Source organism: Saccopteryx leptura, chromosome X, assembly GCF_036850995.1.
Source record: "Saccopteryx leptura isolate mSacLep1 chromosome X, mSacLep1_pri_phased_curated, whole genome shotgun sequence".
Taxonomy (NCBI): Eukaryota; Metazoa; Chordata; class Mammalia; order Chiroptera; family Emballonuridae; genus Saccopteryx; species Saccopteryx leptura.
In genome coordinates this window covers 85,745,785-85,759,184 of record NC_089516.1, presented here as the reverse complement: position 1 = coordinate 85,759,184, position 13,400 = coordinate 85,745,785, and the positions used below count along the sequence as shown (strand labels likewise).

The following is a 13,400-nucleotide window of genomic DNA, read 5'->3' as shown; positions in this document are numbered from 1 at the left end:
TTAACACTTCAGTGATGTTTACAAAGACCTGGCATTTTATTTTATTTTATTTTATTTACAAAGAAACAGAACCATTTAGCATACACCTTCTCAGCAGGGGCAATATCAACCCCAAGGGGATGAATACTGGTTCTTGGGGAGGTGGGCACAGAAAAGTCTTAGCTATTGCAATGGTTTGTAGCTCTCCAAAGGGCCCCAGTACAAAAACAGACATGGAGTGTATCTGTAGTGTCAAATTTTAACGATGGGAAATTAGGAAAAAGATGTCTAAAAATGTTCTTTGTGGGATAATGTTAATGAAAGTAGAAGTTCAGAACAGTGATCTAGCATAATATTTTAAAATTGATTTATTGGGCTGACACTGGTTACCATAATTATACAGGTTTCCGGTGCTCAATTCCACAAAACGTCTCTGTGCACTGTACTGTGTGTTCACCCCTCCAAGTCAAGTGTCCCTCCATCACCATTTATTTCCCCATATACCCTTCTGCACCTTCGCCCCTGCCCTTACCCTCACCCCGGTCAATCACCACACTGATATCCATGTCCATGAGGTTTTTTGTGTGTGTGTCCTTTTTTGCTCAATCCTTCCACCCCCGTCCCCCAGACCCTCCATACCTCAGACAGCTGTCAGCCTGCTCTGTACGTATGAATCTGTCTCCGTTTTCGCTAGTTTTGTATTAGATTCCTCATTCTAGCCTAATATTTTGATCAGTGTTGTCAGACAGCAACCACTAAATTAAGCAAAGGGATTTATTTTTTAATTCCTCTCTGTTATATATGTTTTCCATCTTTTTATCGGTACACAATATGATAGTATTAAACATTTTTATTGAAATAGTATGCATAATGTCATTATGTTATAAATATTTTTCAACTTCACATATTATTTATGTAAAATCATAAATACATACAGTTTTGTATTCTGTTGTTTTCACTTGTATATGTATATTCATCTTTCTACATAATCTTTATAATGACTGTTTTTATAAGGACACATCAAATTCAGTCATCCTGTGGCTCTTTTCTGGTTGTCCTTCTGTAACTCTAAATAGTCCTTCCTGTCCTCTTGAAATTCTGCTTCTCCTGACTTCCTGTGAAATATCGGGTTTCTCAGTAAGGGCATGCCCGCCGCCCCTCTTTACATACATGGTCTCAGGGCCGTCACCCGCATCTTCAGCAGCATGCTGTCCATTCACTCTGCCGTCTTCTTAGTCCGGTCCTTTATCTCCTCCTCAGACAACTATTCTATCCCCTTACACATCTCCCTGCCTTCCATCACACCATCTTGTTTCTTCCAACACAGTGCTGTCTGACTAGTCTTTCTAAAGCAGAAATCTGATCAAGTCCTTCCTGTTGCTTACGGCTACACAGCCCAGTATAGTAGTCAGGGGCCACACATAACTACTGAGCACTTGAACTGTAGCTAATCTGGAGTGCAATGTGCCAAAATAAAAACATTCTATTTTCAACACTTAGTCTGATAAGATTTATATATTGAGTTAAATATTTATTTACTACATTCAAATTTATTTCACCTGTTTTGTTTTTTTTTTAACTATGTCTACTAGAAAATTTAAAACTATGTGGCTCACATTTGTGGCATGCGTTTTATATATATATATATATATATATATATATATATATATATATATATATATATATATATATATATATATATTGCACAGTGCTGGTTTATAGGGATAATGGCCAAATTGAAGCATACAATTGGGATCTTTATCATCTGGCCACCAATGCATGGTCCTTTTTACCTTCTGTTAGCTGTCATGCAAAGAGGGCTGGTCTTGGTGTCACATTGATCAAGTTCCTCCCTGGGCCCTTCCACATGCCAGCTGCAAGGCACTTAAACGTTCTAAGCTTTAGTATCCCCAGTGAAAAATAGAATACCTTTCTCAACATGTTGTTGGGCAGATTAGAAGTTATAACCAACATAAAGTGCCTACTGCATAAAAATGAATTTTCCCTAGATGCGTTCCAGCCACACCCAACTACTTCCAGGGCCTCTGTTCTTTCTGTTGTACAGACCAGCTGTTTGTTCAGATGTATCTGCAGCCTTAATGTTCCTCAAAGAGCACAAGCCCTTTCCCTCCTTAGTCAGTACTGTTCTACTTTCCTTTTATTTTTCTTCTTGTCACCAAATATCGGACCTGAGGACCTTTGTTTCCTTTTATTATTATTTTTTTCATTCAGTATTCTGTCCTAGAGAATTCATTGTAGAATAAACGATTATAACATTAAAGGAATCTCAAGTCAAATGAACAGCATAATTATAAAAGAGTTTTAGCTTGCTCTTGCCTTATAAGAGAATATTTTATTTCTGAGATCTGATACCCCATAGACTGTTCTTTCAACAGAATAGGATTTAAAATTAACTTTGGAATAGCACCAGGAACAATTTCTTTTCTTTTATTTCTCTCTTTTACTTCTCTTCACCCTCCCACCTACAAATGCTCCCCCCACCCACACATTTAGCTGCCACGCACATTAACCATCTCATCAGGGTCCTTTCATCAGCTGGATCAGTTGGCAAAGGCGGCCTCAGTTTGGCACATTACCCACAGTGTAGTGGAGACTTCCTGGAAGTTGATAGCCTGATAGAATTGCTCTAACAAATCTTTTTTCTGGTTATATATATTTTTTAAGTGAGAGAAGGGAGATAGACAGGCTCCCACATGCACCCTGACTGGGATCCATCTGGCAACCCCTGTCTGGGCCAATGCTTGAGTGAGCCAACCTATTTTTAGCACCTGAGGCCAAAGCTCAGACCAAGAGAGCCATCTTCAGCACCTGGGGCCAACACTAGAATTAGTTGAGCCACTGGCTGCAGGAGAGAAGGAAGGAGAGAAGGGGGAGAGAAACAGATGGTCGTTTTTCCTGTGTGCCCTGATTGGAGATAAACCCAGAATGTCCGCCTACTGGGCTGATGCTCTATCCACTGAGTCAACTGGCCAGGGCCCTAACAAATCTTAAAAGTGTTTTTGGTGGCAAGAGTTGTCAAAGGTGAAATGTTCAATGTACATTCCCATTAGGAATTTCCATAAACATTTTTTGAGTCCTCGCCCATGGATTCTTAACAGTTGTTTCCCATAGGAAAAGCTGAGAAACACAGCAGTGTTCTAAAAGGGCTGATGAGCCTCTGGCTAATGTTTCTTAAATGGAAAAAGTGGCCTTTCAGATGACATGGTCACTTTTTTTTTTTTTTTTTTAACACTGTCAGCATTTCAGAATAGGAAAAGGATATGGCTTAGAAAGGAATTGAATGCAAATGTGTTTCATAAACAGTGTCTTTTGAGATAATTGCCAATGGTGGGTGAATGGCGAAGGTATTAGTACAACCAGTATTTAACCTTGTATAACTGCACTCCGTCACATCGCACTCCACTCCGTGCATTGATTACATTAAGCCGGGTCAGTGGTTTCTTGCTTCGGAATATCTTATAAGAATCTTAACAGGAAGGGAGCAGTAGCTGATCAGCTACTGTTTATTTGCATACTGAGCGTGTCATCAATAATACAAAAGACAAGGTCTTTAAGTTGAAAGAACAGTGGGATTGGCATGAATTTTGCTTAATGGTGCGTAATAAGCAAAGTAGTTGGTGGTGCCAGAAACTGACAGGATCCATTATGTTAAAACAGATATATGTCTTTAATTTAAGGGTATTATGTAAATCTGACAGGAGTTTTTCCCTTTATTTTCCTGTAGTTTAACTTTAATTGCTCCAAGATTAATTCCGATTTTTCCTTCCCTCCAGAGGGTGACGAGACTGGTGTGATGGATAATCTCCTGGAAGCCCTACAGTCAGGTGCAGCATTCCGAGACCGCAGAAAGCGCATTCCCAGGAATCCAGGTAAGACCCCTGCCGGCTCACTGGTGGCGTCAAATGTTAATGTTCACAGCCAAGGATGCGCCCCCCTCCAAAAAAAAAACCTTTCCTGTGAAGATTTTTTTTTAATACTTGATCTCAGTTCACGTGTGAGGTCTCAGCAGGCTTCTCCATCTACGTGATTGCAAGTTTCAACCAGGTGAAAATATCTTCAAATAACTGTCGACTTTACAAAAAGAACACTCAGGAACAAGGTCTCCCGCTGTGTTTAATATTAAATATTTTAATTGTTATTTTATGAGCATGTGGTTGGGGTGGAAGGTGTGGTTTAAAATCATAAATGTAATTAAATCATTAAAAGTACTTGGCCCAAAGGATGTCACATGAGCTATTTACAGGTAAGGAAACTGAGATGAGGTTTATTTCTAGAGGCCATTTTGGCTTTGCAGTTCAATCCATTCTCCATGTTAACCGAGAGGGGAGAGGCGCAGGGAATCTGAGATGCCCCCATAGTCTCGAGTACTGGAACACGTGTTTTTCTTTTTTTCTTTTCAACTGAATTTATTTCGGTGACACTGGTTAGTGTAATTAGACAGGTTCCAGGTGCCCAACACTACAGCATGCCCCTGTACACTGTACTGTGTGTTCATGCCCCGCCGCAAGTCAAGTCTTTTACTTAGACATGGAGAGAAGGCTGACAGCTATGGGATGGGGGCTAGGCATGGGAGGCGGAGGAATAGAGCGAAAAAGGACAAAAAATAAAGTAAAACAGAACTCCTGGACCCGTACAACAGTGAGCTGACTGCCAGGACATGGGGACATGACGTGGTCGGGAGGTGGAGGAGGGTATGGGGGCATAAATGCTGACAGGCGAAATCTAGTCTATTTACTTTAAAAATACACTTTCTAACACCCCCGTTTGAATACTCACACCTCCGATTGACTCTGGAAAGACTATTACGTGAGCGTGATCATTTCATGGGGTTTCTGTAAGTCTGATACTCAAGGGAATACAGTGTTGTCAACTGTGAAACACCAAGGATAGATTCAGAAACTGCATAAATTTGTACTGATTCCAAGTAATCTCCATTAGCCTCTCTTTCAGTTTGTAGCTGGAGCTCCTCCATGAACGCACAGGGTCCAGCATATCAGCCTGCTTCACCCTGGCAGTCAGTCATTCCAAGGGGCAGCAGCCAATGCACATGCTCAGCGGTAGAAAGCAGCTGGGAGGCAGGTGGCCGCAGTGACTGGTGAGGTGCCTTGGACCTCAGGAGGAGAGTTAGAGATGGGATGGGGAAGGCAGGCTCCCAGCGGGAATGTCTGCCAAAACTCCCCCATGTGCTTGCCTGCCTCTTACTCTAACCAGCAGAACCGGGGACATTTTCAGATCTCCTCCTTGTCCCTGCCTTTACTAGCTAGATCATCTCTGCCTGCTGGCCCCTGCTGGTGTGGACTTTCTCAGGCACCCCATCTGGTTCCTTTCCAGCATCCCATTGACTTTAGTTTATTACAATTTCCCCATTCAGCACTGGCATCCTCGTTGCTTTCCAACAATCTCCACTTCAACAGGATGAGCTAAAAGCAGTAAAAGTAAATTGTGAAAAATGGCTATTTGCTCCAAGTATAGTAAAATAAGAGGAAATAGCCCCAAATCTATTTTTTTTTACAGGAACAGAGAGTCAGAGAAAGGGATAGGTAGGGACAGACAGACAGGAACGGAGAGAGATGAGAAGCATCAGTCATCAGTTTTTCGTTGCAACACCTTAGTTGTTCATTGATTGCTTTCTCATATGTGCCTTGACCGTGGGCCTTCAGCAGACCAAGTAACCCCTTGCTCGAGCCAGCGACCTTGTGTCCAAGCTGGTGAGCTTTGCTCAAACCAGATGAACCCACGCTCAAGCTGGCAACCTCGGGGCCTCGAACCAGGGTCCTCCGCATCCCAGTTCGACGTTGTATCCACTGCGTCACCGCCTGGTCAGGTGCCTCAAATCTTAAATCAGAGTCAACTGCAAACAGCAAAGACACACTGCTCTGTACTCCCTGCCCGTGATCATCGCCTCCACGTGGGAACAATGGGTGCGAAGTAGAACTCAGCCTTCTGCTTCTGATTGCAGCACTTTGAGTTCCACGTTTAAACAAAATGAGGCAATAGTCTGTATTCTTCATTCGAAAATTAAAATATTAATAAATGGTGTATTTACTTGCCTAAATTACAGATATTCCACACCAAGCCTAAATACCCTCCCCAAGAATCACCCACATTAGGTGACTCAGAAGAAGCTCCCAAATATTGTCTCCAGGCTGACAGCTATGGTGTGGGGGTGGATTGTACTGCTGCGGACGCTATTTCTATGAAGGCACCAAAAGACATCTGAAGGCAGACGAGTATATCCAGAGTGATGCTGGAAATGTGGATAACCGGTGTACCGCAGACCCCAACCAGTCAGAATATATATGGGCAATAAGTAGCCACTCTGGTTGTGCTAATTCATACTGGTTGAATATCAACCTGGCTTACAGCTTTGCTGATATCAAATTCTGAGATTAGGAAATGAGCCCCTAAACATTCTTCAATTTATTGTACATCTGTTCTGTGAAAGGTCCTACACTACAAATGATGGAAGGTGCAGAAATAATTAAGATAGGATACTCAGAGGCGGATTAAGGTTGGTTGAAGCCCCAGGCACAGAAGAAAATATTGGGCCCCTGATGGCCCAGTGAAGGGCCTCTCATTCATTAGAAAAAAAGTGTATTGTGGGGTCCTTCAGAAGTCAGGGCCCAGGGCATGTGCCTGGTGTGCCCCCCATTAAATCCACCTCTGAAGATACCCTTAGTTATAAGACCCTTGTGTCTTGTAGAGAACATAAAAAGTACAAAAAGATGACAGAATGAGGCAGACAATAGTAGGTATTACACAGAGGTGTTAATGATATAGTATGTGAGTTCAGAGTACGGAAAGATCATGACTTATTGAATATACCGATAAAAATCATAAAGAAAAAAGCTTGGGAGGATAAGAATGAGTTTCAGCAGTGGATTTGGAGATGGGAATAGTAAGCATTTTAGTCAAATGAAATGTCATTAAGGCAAATGCAAAGTATTTGGGGAGAATGGCAAATAGTATAACTAGTAGTTCTATGAAGTGTAAAAATACGGAGCTAATTCTGGAGAAGTAGGCTGGCGCTGCAACATAAGAGTGCTGAAATAGGATACTAAGGTACTTGCATAGAATTGTTTAGGCATTGGGATGTGTGGAAGAATTTTAAGCAGTGAAGGAGAATGGTAATAGCTGTATATTTAGGACATTCTATCCATAGAAGTTTGAGGGATGAATGAGGATTCTACTGTCATATTCCTAGTCAAAGAAAATAGCATGCCTGACCTGTGGCGGCGCAGTGGATAAAGCGTCGACCTGGAAATGCTGAGGTTGCTGGTTCGAAACCCTGGGCTTGCCTGGTCAAGGCACATATGGGAGTTGATGCTTCCAGCTCCTCCCCCCTTCTTTCTCTCTGTCTCTCTCCTCTCTCTCTCTCCTCTCTAAAATGAATAAATAAAATAAAATAATTTAAAAATATATTAAAAAAAAAAAGAAAATAGCATAGGGGAAGTAACCAGGAGTCAAGGACAATTCTAGGTTTTTCTTTTTTCTTCTTCTTCTTTCTTCTAAGTGAGAGGAGGGGAGATAGAGAGACACACTCCCACATGTGCCCTGACATGTATCCACCTGGCAAACCCCATCTGGGGTTGATGGTGTGCCCATCTGGGACCATGCTCACAACTGAGCTATTTTTAGCACCTGAGGCCAAGGTTTCATGGAGCCATCCTCAGCACCCAGGGCCAATGTGCTTGAACCAACTGAGCCATGGCTGTGGGTGAGTGGGTGGGGAGAAAGAGAGAGAGAAGACAAACAGGGAAGGGTAGAGAAACAGATGGTCACTTCTCCTGTGTGCCCTGACCAGAAATTGAACTCAGGACATCTATATGCCAAGCCGACACTCTACCATGGAACCAAACGGCCAGGGCCATTCCTGGGTTTTGAGTGTGATTGGTTGGGAAGGCAATCGGGTTACAAAAGAAAACTGTTAAGATCAGGAAACCTAGTGCAGATAAAAGATCAGGTCCATGTGGGGTGAGTGAAACTGAAAGTGTTAGCAGAGCATTGAGGTCAAGATGTTCAGAAGTTTCTCAGAAATATGGGTGTAGATTTCATCACAACATGGTTAAGATCATGAGATTTGCAGAAATGGGAGAGATTGTTAGAGGAATTATTGAGAAAAGGAATCGCAAACCAAATCTTGAAAATGCCTCCACTTAGGGGTTTAAAGTAGAACTATCAAAGATAGACAAGGAGCAGCAGGGCATTATGGAGGAGAATCAAGACACTAGTGTTCTAGAAGCAAAGGAAAAGGAAAGTATTTAGAAGGCAAGAAAGTTAGGCGAATTCAACAAAGACATATACTACAGTGGAATCAAAAGAGATAAAGACCAATGATTTGCCACTTGGGAGCTTTCCAGTGACTTTTTAAGAGAATCTTTTCAATATTGGGACAGAACCAGAAGCTGAGTTCAGGAACTAACCACTAAGTAGATAGTGAGGCTCTAGAGATAGATAGTATTTATTCAACAATTGAGGAATTCTCTTGAATGCCTCCTGGGTGTATACTGGATTAGGTACTGAGGTTGCAACACAAAATAGGTCATTTGGCCTCAAGGAGTTTACACACTATTTAAAAACAAGTGAGTGTAAGCCATGTGCTACAATCGCAACCCAACCTCATATGTGCCGTAATGGGATAGGAGTCATATGCGGGTGCAACACGGGAGTTAGAGTAACTTCCCCCACCCCCCACCCCTCTTGAGAACCTTTGCGTCTCTGGAATGCTATGCTTTCTAGAAGCTTGATGGGTAGAAGGACCATCTCAGTTTTTCTTAATAACCTAGTATGGATCTATCATCTTGCAATTTTGCTCAGTCTTTCTGTACCCTCTTTGTTACAGCCTGAGTTAGCACTTCAAGTACTAAGTTTCGCATGTTTACAATCCCACTTTGTAAAGAATTGCCCATCTATTTACCTGACTTTGTCATGTAAGATCAAAGGTAAACTCTGGGGGGGGGGGGGACAAAAACAAAACAAAAGAAAAACCTTGCATGGGTGAAAAGCACACTTCAGTATGAATACACAATGCTATGTCTGCTTTATCACTTAATAGATATCAAAACTTAGCACTCGCTTCCCCTCCTGAACCCAACTTGACTTCTTCATTCTTTGCCCTCTGTAAGTATATATATAAGCAGGCTTCTCAGCAATAGGTAGATCTCCAATTTCGCTGTTTTAGCTATGAGTAGATTTTGACGTATAGTTCTAGACATGGAAAAAATGCACAAGAGAAGCATTATAAAGAAATGAAACCAGGAAACAGAATAAATGTAATTTGGTTTTAGGACCACACAGGGCAGCCAAGAAAACTAAATTTGAAAAAACAGAGGAAACTCAGGAGACACATGATCCCAGTTTTATGGATAACAGTATAAATGAGAAGGTATAATTTACCATTTGAGAACAGATAGGGGACAAGAAACAATGATATTCAACAGAGGAGAAAAACAAGCTCTAAGTATTAGGGAAAATGTCTTTACAGCAAAACAAAGCGCACATTTTCCTGGGCCTGTCTACCTCACATAAATAGTAAAACACAAATCTTCCTGGCTCTTGTCTCCAGGGACACATTGAGGACCTCAGCTGCCCAGAAAGGATCTCTGAAGCATTTCTAGAAGTTCTCAGGGGGCATTTCACAAACACAGTCACCCACCATTGTTCCTCTACCTATGCCTGTAGTACCAGACATTTTCACGCTTAATGGTGCTCAGTGGCCAAGGGCGTACAAACTCCACTCTGGTTCCTTAGTGTGGCTTTACACCTGTATGCTGGTATTAGCCCTCTTTATCTCCATAGAATTTGACCTCACATGGCAAAGCCCAAAGGCAGGCCCATGGCCATTTTCAGGGAGTACTTAGTTTTAGCCTCCTGTTTAGTGACCAAGGTCTGTTGGGGTTTTATGGTTAATTTGGTTTGATTAGTACAAGGTCAAGCTTGTCATTCATTCCAAGCTTTTTACTTTATACCTTAGGGTGGGATCTTTTCCACGAGGTTCCCCGTCTCTACATTGTGTTAGACTCTTAGATTAGCCAACTCAATTCCATTTTGTCTGCAGTCCAGTTACTCTCTTTTTATGTGTAGTTTCAAATCTAGTAAAACATGATGTAATGTAAGCAAATAAAAATACGGCATTCATCCAAGTGATACTGACCCATCCAGTAGCGGCATCTGGGCAGCAGAGCTAGGGCCCTGGGGTGCAGGGGACTCCGAGACTTGTGGGGAAGACGGATGCACACACGAGGGGCATGCTGCAGTATGAGCGTGCACAGAGTGCCAAAAGGGCAACTGACTGCCTGGAGAACTCAACAAAGATTTCATGATGAAAATGGCATTTGAACTGCATTCTGAAGGATGAGTAACTGTTTTGTCTGGAGAAGAACAGGAGGAATGGGCGTTTCAGATAACGAAAATTGTGGATACATGCAGTAGAGATATGGATGACAAATTTGTTGCAACAGCAAAGAGCCGGCAGAGGTGTTGAGGTCAAGGGTCACATAACTACTCATGCACAAGCAAGAGGGGTTGAGGCTGGCAATAACAGATTCAGGAGACATCTGCATAGATACTGTTATAGAAAGCTTGGGCTCACCCAGGAAAAGTATGTCTGATGAGAGGTAATGGAGGCCAAGATGTGTGAGTTTGGGGCTTACAGTATTTGAAAGGCAAATGGAGGTATCAACAAAGGATGTGGAGGAGAAACATTGATCAGAAAAGGAGGAGGAGCAGTTGGCAAAGTGATTCCTGCAAGACTGAGGGTAGAGAGAATTTCAGAATGGAAAAAGCCAAGAGACTTGCATCGTGCAGAAAGTTAAGTAAAATGCCAACTGAGAAGAGACAAATGGGTTTATCAACTAGCAGGTAACAGTTGACCTTTCCCTGAGTAGTTTTAGTGGAATAGCAGGGGCCAGGAGCCAGGTTCTAATGGATTAAAGAATGAAGGATATCTTTTGTTCCTTACATACTGGGGTTTGAAGGAAAGAAAGGTAGACAGAGAATGAGAGATAAATTGTGTTTCTTTCAGAAGTTCTGACAGGAAACTCTAGACAATTTCAAGACCCTTGAATGGAGTTTTCAATCATCTATGATTATGGCTAGTTTTACTTCCAGATGGGGCCTTCCCTCCCTTAATTCAATTGTGTTTATTAAGCATATATTGTGCGATATAGTTAAAAGACTTTAGCATGCCCAGCGCTTTACCATGAACAAAGCACTGTCGTATCTATTGTGTGAAATGTGATTCATAGCCAACGAAAGCTGAGTTCTATTCTCGTAAGTCACAATGCAGGACATTTGTGGGGCCTCCTACAGAAAAAGAATGGACCAGAGCTGGAGGAAAGAATTCTTGAGTTGACTGGATAGAAGCAGAAGGAGACTTGGGAAAGGAGTCAAAAAGAATGGGGCCATGTTCAGAAAATCTTTGTCTACCTTAGAAGTCACTGGTTTTCAAGTGCTGAAAGTCAGGCGCAGGTGGGTCACAGAGTGCATGTGATTCAGGAACGAGGGAAGGAGGTGATGTGGAAGAAGCACATCAGGTGGTGTACTCCCTTAGCCAGCCACTCGGTGTTCTCAGTGGCGTTTGTTAGGTAGAGTACCACTGGGCAGTAACTGGAGAGTGAGTATAGGAATCTTGGAGAATTGATCAACATTTACTAGACAGTTAAAGATACAGATGTACATGACATAATCTAGGGGAAATGTGAATAGCAGTGGGCAAAGGAGCAAACTGATGTTTGTGGTTCTCTCCACCCTACCTGCATAGTAGAATCGCTTTGAGGTACTTCTAAGAAATACTTAAGTCTGGTTCCTCTCTGAACCCGTCAAATCCAAATCTCCAGAGTCAGAGCCTGGGAAATCCTATATTTTTAAAAACTAATTGAGCTTTATTTTTTTCCTTTACTTAATCCCTTCACCGTTTCTACCCAGCCTCCAACCCCCTTCCCCTCTGACAACTGTCAGTCTGTTCTCTGTATCTATGAGTCTGTTTCTGTCTGTTAGTTTATTTCGGGGGGAGGGAGAAGAGGGTAAAGGGGGATAAATGATGATGGAAGGAGGTGTGACTCAGGGTGATGAGCACACAATATAATATGCAGATCATGTGTTATAGAATTGTGTACAGTGGTCCCTCCTCTGTCACATGCGTTAGGTTCCAGAACCCCCCCGCAATAGGTGAAAATCTGCGAAGTAGCGACCTTATATTTATTTTATTATTTATATGTTTTTAAGGCTTTATTTTGATTTAATATTCTTTTAATATGTTTAAATTAATATTTTATATTGTTTTCAATTTTTTAGTCTAAAAATGCTTATTTTACTGCAAAAATAATTAAAATAATAAATATATAAAAAATACCTATACACCGCAAAATCCCATGATGTAGCGAAAAATCCGCAATACAAAATTGGATATATACAATTTAAAAATCCACAATACAGTGAGACCGCGAAAAGTGAGACTGTGATATAGTGAGGGACAACTGTACCTGAAACCTATATAATTTTATTTACCAATGTCACTCCAATAAATTCAGTTAAAAAAAAACAACTAATGGAACCAGACACTTCCATTTATTGTCTTTAAGTGATACCAAATAAAAATAAAGCCACAGTTTTAAAAATGGGATGTAGGCGATTTTAATGTGCCACAAAAATTGAGGACCACCAGTTGAGGAGATGAGCATGGGAGGTGGAGCGCACGGAGAAAGCATGAGGGGCAGGCGTGGGAAGAACTAAGCTGGCTTGCTCTCAGAGGCCAAAGAATAGAGCTTTTCAAAGACAAAGTGCTGGTAAGCATCACGAGTAGCCAAAAGGACCAGTAGAATGAGGATTGGAAAGAATCCATTGGATTGAACTATTAAGAACTCATTGGCAACCTTAGCAAAAACAGTCTTGGGAGAGTATTTGGAGGGATTGAGAGTGGGGTGGAAGCAAGATTGTACTGAGTCCTCAAATGCTACGGATTGTTAAGACTGCTTAATTTAGCGTCTTTTTTGCCCACCGCTTCATGTGAATCTTACAATGAAGCATGTACCCATGTTAGTTACATAAGTTTTGTTTGGTTTTGGTATTTCTTTTTGTTTATGGAAATTAAATTTTACTTTTGGGACAGATGCATACATGTATTGAGGAATAAGATCTTGGTGGTGTTCGGTATGCTAGAAACAGAAGGATAGCTATGTTGTCTGTCCTTGATTATTTTTTGACAACTCGGAACAAATTGCACAGAGACCGTTTGTGCCCTATTTATATGCAAAATTGTTCTATGTAAGCACTGATGATGTACTCTATAGAAATTTCAGTCACTTTTCCCTGTCTCTTCTTCTACACAATATAATCAGCTTGGCTACACATTTCTTCATTGGGGATCACTGCAGGCCAGTATGACATAAGGTCAATTTCAG

General features: G+C 41.5%; 1 protein-coding gene across 1 annotated transcript in view; it reads left to right on the top strand.

The window, feature by feature from the left end:
- Positions 1 to 13,400, top strand: part of DIAPH2 (diaphanous related formin 2) — a 983,541-nt gene that overhangs the window by 798,058 nt on the left and 172,083 nt on the right. Inside the window, exon 27 of the mRNA XM_066356043.1 lies at positions 3,774 to 3,869. Coding sequence (XP_066212140.1) covers positions 3,774 to 3,869 — 96 coding nt within the window. The remainder of the gene's footprint in view (positions 1 to 3,773; positions 3,870 to 13,400) is intronic.